Below are 6,214 nucleotides of genomic sequence, written 5' to 3'. Positions count from 1 at the left end.
GTCAGACATTGAACTGTGAACAATAAAACATGATATTGATACAGTATTCAGCACCATGTTCATGTAAGAAGCATGCAAACAAGGAATTAGAAGTGTATGAAAAATGTCGGATGTGCAAGGATAAGGATCGGCTTATGTATTGGGAGCAATCAGACTCAAGAGGATGGAGTTGGATATTGAAAGGAGAAAAAAAGCCCAAGAAGATCAAAACTCCACCTACTTTGCATGAGAAAGCAAAAGCAAGCCTATTAGGGATCGATGAAGTAATTGACAAGAGTGTGGATTGAACTGACCTTAAGGTGTTATTGTCTTTAAATTTTGGATATAATTGAGCAGTTAAGCTCATTGTTTCTCTGTTTGTCTCATTGTTTCTCTGTTTGTAATGTCATAAAGGTTGAATGTAACATTTGATATTGTTCTAATGCATGACAAGCTTAGCCTAACTCAAGGCACCCTATCAAAAAAATGGTGTACTTTACATCAACTATAATATATTGAGAACTTTGTGGAGGAATCAAAGAGTAATAAAGGTTTATATGTAGTCTATCACACATAACGTCATGCATGATTTGTATGAGAGGATATAATGATAAGAAATAAAATTACATACTAGCAAGATGTGGCTATGTCGGACTAGAGTACCTTGCAAAATATAAGAAAATAAACCTTCCTTTTCCATTCCTCATTCTTAAACTTAAAAGTTTAACAAAAATCACAAGTTACATAAAAATCACTCTAGTACTCGGAAGTCAGCAATAAAGAAAAAGCGCACCAACGATTTAATGTAGCTATAACGAAGTTGAGACTTTGAACATAGATAGATAATTCGGTCGATTAAGATGAGAGACGGAACAGATCGTCGAAAATTCACGACGTATAAGCGTAGCGTGCTATACTTTGGAGACGATGAGCTGATCACCACGCTGGTATACTATTGTCAAACAGGTATCTCGAGATTAACAACTTGATTCATGCATACACGACTCTTCTTCTCTTGCCGGCGGCCCAAACGCACAAGGCATCACAGTACGTAAAGCCTCCACTCTGTTGGATCGCTATTGAGCACGCACCTCCGTTTCTGACTCGCGGATTCAAACTCTGAGCCCGATTCAGCAAGGACCTCGCTGTTTTGCGAATGTTGCTCATTGGATGCTTCTCCTGTCCCTGCTCGTCGATGCTTTGGCTGTGGATCGTAGGAATCTTGTTCTACGATTTCATGAAGCGATTTGAAGCGCCGCCTCTTATTTTTCTTCCTCCTACTCTTCTGCAACGTCACCTCGCCTTCATCATTTGTAGATTGGTGCATATTTTCTCCTTGCAAGAAATTCTGATTGTTCTTTCTCCAAAGCTCTTGTCTGCCCTTCCTGTTCGACTCAGCTCCTCTTGTTTGTTGGTGTTCATTCACGTCCATCGCGATTTGCCAGCTTGTCCCTTCATCCAATGATCTTGCTCGCTTCGCTTCCCAGCTTTTATCCGCCCCGAGCTCAATTTGATCTCTAGTGCGAAGTTTAGTTTCCCCGTCTTCTGCCTCTACAGACTTCTCCTGGTCTAATTCTTGATCATGCACTTTCATACCTCCCCTTATTCGCTCATCCTCCACACCGCGTCCATTCTGTTCTAAAATAAAACTATCATTCACTAATTCTGGAATAGGAGGCATCAAGCGTGGGGCGCTGAATGCGGCATAATCGTGCTCTACCATATCTACTCCCTCGGGCCTAGCTGCCGGATCCAAGGACACGACCTTATAGTCTGCTTCAGAGCGCGCAAGCGATAAGCCATGAGAGTAAATCAATAACTCCTGAAATATATGTGATTAAGCTCAACAGGAGGAATCACCGTACCTATTTGACCCTATAGCTAACATCAGCGACAGAGAAAATCACGTGATGGCGCACTGTGCAATACAGTCGCACTATGTTATACGAGAGTCAAACCTTCCGCCGTTTGTGGTAAGGCAGCTACAGTCCTGTCATTTATATTCTCCACAGATTCAGGGTTTTCATCTGATGAAAGTGGGCAACGTCTGCACGAGGAGAATAGCAATTCATATGAGACTAGCCATCAAAGGAGTGCAAATCATCAGAAACGGTGGGGAGAGAGATTTCAGACATCGAAAAGAAACAAAGCACGGGCGTAGTCCTCGACCTGTAAGAGTTTGACGAATTGCCTGTGGATTGTGCTCTGATAATTATTTGCCTCTTCTGGCGCCTCCTTGGCTACAGAAGCATCAGAACGTAGACAGGAACTTAATATCCATTGGGGAGCACAGGTCGGGGCAGCTCTCACACAACGGCAGAAGCTTTCAAACCCTAGCGTAAGCCTTAAATATTACAATTGAATAGACTGCATGCATGTGGAGCAAGAATGCAGGCGTCAGGACTCAGAACGACGCTACTAGGCTCAGCGAGGCCGCGACGGGTAGCCACAATATCGTGTTGCTCGCCAACAGTAGGGCCCTAAACGACGACAGAACTTTTAAAGACGTAGTGCGTATCATAACAACGCTCTGTAATAAGCTCTTGGGTATTTGATACTGTAAGATTACAACCTTTTGAAAGGACAACAAACCCTTTTGAAAGTAAATGGATAAGCATCCCTAAGTGAGGGCATTTAAGGTTATGTACAGCTTTTCATTGCATTTTCACAAACTAGAACAAGAAAAAGTAAGATTCACTGCACGCCATATGGCTCGAACTTAGAGCAGGTGAGCGAATCCTTAGACAAAGCAATTTTACTTCAAAACTAAATTTGTTGCTCTAGGCTTAAAACGAGAATTCCAAAAACCCTAGCGTCTTGAAAACAAGGGTTTGCATGATGAGGGGCACCGCCCTACCTCTACAGCGGCGGTCTCGAGGGCGTTTTCGTTAAATGGCGAGGGTCTGGTCGTTTCGCCGTGTTCCTCTTCCTTCTCGTCTTGCTGTTCCGGAACGCTACAACACTGTGTGTCCTCGTTCTCGGCTACGGCCGCGGGGCGTGGACCCGATGCGATCTTGTGGCTGCAACCCAGGTGATCAATGTAAGCGTCTCGGAGCTTATGCAGCGGCTGCAACGAAGAGTTGTGAAGAGGTAATGGACAGCAAAGGCGAGGCAGGCAGTCGAGGCGACGTGGGTGCTCGAGGAGAGAAGGAAGAGAGGGAGATGGAGGCATGGGGGAGTCGATGTTGGAAGAAGAAGGGAAGGGAAGGTGAGAGCGGAGGGCATGAGCGGAGGTCGATGGCGAAGGAGGAGGGAGGAGGCGTTTGCGGATACGCATACTGTTGGCTAGATTGAACTCTGCAACAAACACAAAGTAATGTGTGTGTGAGACCTGTATATGCTCACCACACGTGTTGGCATTTGTTCTCTCTCTTTCGATAGCCTTTTTCCATACATCTTACACACTCCACCCCCTTTATAGTACCAACAGGCATGTGTACATTGTGCAACTCCCTTTGTGGGATTCTTGATGCAAAACGATCCTTCAACTTTAAAGGTCCTTCCGTGTGCATCACCATGTACGTAAGAGAGAGAGAGAGAGAGAGAATTATTTAGTGAATTATATATTTCTACTAGAGTTTAAAGGTCTTATGTATTGCATGAATCCAAAAGAATATTATACATTTGAATGTCTAGGGGAGAGAGAGAGAGAGAGAGAGAGAGAGAGAGAAGAGAGATTACCCTACAAAGAAGGGGCACGGATGTGGGGCGGGGAGGGGGGGGAATGGGGGCAAGTGGGCAAGGTAGGGATTGGAGGAAGGAAGCAATGGACACTTGATGGTTGCACTTTATCAAGCAATCATGGCCACAAGTGGACTCTCACAATGGTGGATGCCAATGGAGTCATATGATGGTACATATCAATGGACCAAGTATAAAATTTGGCATGCAAGATGCATTCTATGTCTTCATTAAGACATCTATCAACTCTACATGTGTAGTGGGGCCATGGATACGGACATGTGGTGTGCATATGAATTGTAATGTAGACATTTAGCATGCTCATCGTATAGCTAAATGAGGGCTTGTTGGAAAATAGATCTACATAAAGAGTGTATTGGGCATCTAAACACACTAGATAAAGTGTTGGCTAGTGTGGTGGAGTGTGACTATACAATTGAGAAAACAAATGTCTTAATTATTTTTTTTACTCTATTCTATATATGCTTTAAACTAACCAACACATGTCCAAATTTAGATTTGTTCAACTATTTTTGTGGGTTCACACTCCCTTTTCTAAGGGCCTTATGTCATGGACTCGGAAACAAGTCTTTCCCTTATGCTATGTGAGATGTACTTTGTGAAATGGAGGGAAAATATGAGGGGCAATTAAAATAGAGGAGAAATAGTGAAGACCATGGGAAATAGCACTCCATACGCTAGACGTCAAGGTGTTATTTCCTACCCTTGAGAACCATTGATGTGACATTTCTCTACTATTGCTATGGCATTTCTTTTAAATGGCCCACTACAAGACACAAGCCACTTTCCTCGATACCAACACTAAATACAAAAAAAATAAAATTTAACAAGTAAAAAGTGTCAGAATGTCCGTCGCAAAGAAAGCGTCAGTATCATTGTCAATATGGGTGTCGTAAGTCAATGTTCTCAATGTCCGTATGGGCATCGGTATCAGAGTCGGTATATATCAACACTGCGAGCACATGGTCATTGTCCACTATACTCCATGCAGAATTGCTAAGTGTGAGTTTACTTTGTATCACTTTCCTTTTCATTTTGGTGGAGGTTTTTCATTTCAAAGCAAGAAAGGCTTTTATGTCGGTTTCAACTTACAATTTGTCTACTAATAGTACTATCAGTGTCATTTAGGGCTTTACTAATTGCAAGGTTTATAGCTACCCACTAGCTATAACCTTCACACAGATAAAAGCTCACAAAACTTGCAAACTTGCATAAAACTTTATTCGCAGAATGCCAAGCCCCTTTCTACAAGTTGCACTATCAAAGCATCCAAAACCACTTCAAAATTCCATTCCAATCTTCATTTTCAAGTGTTTAGTTGGATTTGACACTACAACTAACTTAGCAATCATTCTAGCTACCTCCTTGTATAAAAAAACATTAAAAAAATAATAAAAAACAAGCTCAAATGCATGACCGTGGCTTTATGGACAGAAAGTTAAAAAGTGATATTTCCTACTCAAACCATTCTTTCTTCACTATTTTCTGCTTCCAATCCACTCCTAATCTCCACTAACAAATCCTAAAGGCATGTGCAATGGGTTGTTTATGGGAGGAAGATAAACAAAAGCAAAAGCATACCTCTTATCTCCCCGACAGCGGTGCCAAAGATGTGTTCTCTGGCAGAGACACATTTGTCATGGGGATGCTTGAAGTGTGCCGACAGAGCTCGTCACTCCTGTGCAACTTCTTGTGGGAGCATTGCATAGTGAATCCTTCACTCGTGTCACTCGAGTGCCTACGAGATCGTTTCAATGGGGCTTCCACCAAGAAGAAGGGGGAGAGAAATGGAGAGAGTAAAGGAGGAGAGAAGAAATAAAGGGAGGGAGAGGGAGAAGGAGGTGAAGGGGGATCATGGCAAACACCAAATGCAAACAAGGACAACAAGCAAACCTAATCTCAACACATGAGAAAAAAGAGAGCTTGTATTTCTTTAAGATTGCATACAACAATGAAGACGAAAGTCAACCACTTGGCCTTTTATACATGTCACCTTTTGAAGGGAGGGCCAACCCTATTCCTTATGTTACTCTCTCTCTTTCTCTTTTGTTACAACCACTTGGGCCCATATGGCACCAAGGCATATGCTGATTCTCTCAATCTCCTCTTTGTCTTCAAATGGCTCTTGTGTTATCCATATACGGGATCCAAATGGATCATATGTTATCCTTGCCAATTTGGGAAATCTTCGCGAGACCACCTTGGTCCTAAGCCATTTGAGGCCCAAAACCCATAGGTGCGAGCCAGAGCTATCAACATGCTCAATGGCTATTAACAACCCTATAGAGAAGCCTTTGTTGCTTTATTTGGTCAAGTCATTTTAGATCCCGTTAGTGGAGTCTCGTGGGTCTTCTATCAAGGAAGATAGTGTTGGAGCGCTAGCTGTCTATTGGTTATGTAGATGCTAATACAGGATCCGATAGGAGGTGGAGAGGCATATTTAGTCATTTTGGGCTCTAGAGCTATGATGCAACGTTCTAGGTCAATGTTGGCACTGTCGTGATCCGTCTCTGCTCTCATTAAACTATGGAGC

The 6,214-nt window shown here is 42.8% G+C and overlaps 1 protein-coding gene across 1 annotated transcript; it reads right to left on the bottom strand.

Annotated features, from left to right (window-relative positions):
* Positions 1-824: 824 nt before the first annotated feature.
* Positions 825-3,269, bottom strand: LOC147900129 (uncharacterized). The gene is made up of 4 exons (XM_087377479.1): positions 2,837-3,269; positions 2,149-2,219; positions 1,938-2,026; positions 825-1,752 (listed from the first exon to the last, which is right to left on the bottom strand). The coding sequence occupies exons 1-4, from the start codon at positions 3,254-3,256 to the stop codon at positions 1,022-1,024; spliced, it is 1,311 nt and encodes a 436-aa protein (XP_087233605.1). The 5' UTR covers positions 3,257-3,269; the 3' UTR covers positions 825-1,021.
* Positions 3,270-6,214: the final 2,945 nt, after the last annotated feature.

This window comes from Dipteris shenzhenensis, chromosome 7 (genome assembly GCF_047967505.1).
Source record: "Dipteris shenzhenensis isolate YYH24624 ecotype China chromosome 7, Dip_SZ_1.0, whole genome shotgun sequence".
Lineage (NCBI taxonomy): Eukaryota > Viridiplantae > Streptophyta > Polypodiopsida > Gleicheniales > Dipteridaceae > Dipteris > Dipteris shenzhenensis.
Note: the sequence above shows the minus strand (reverse complement) of the source record. Positions and strands in the feature narration are given on the sequence as shown.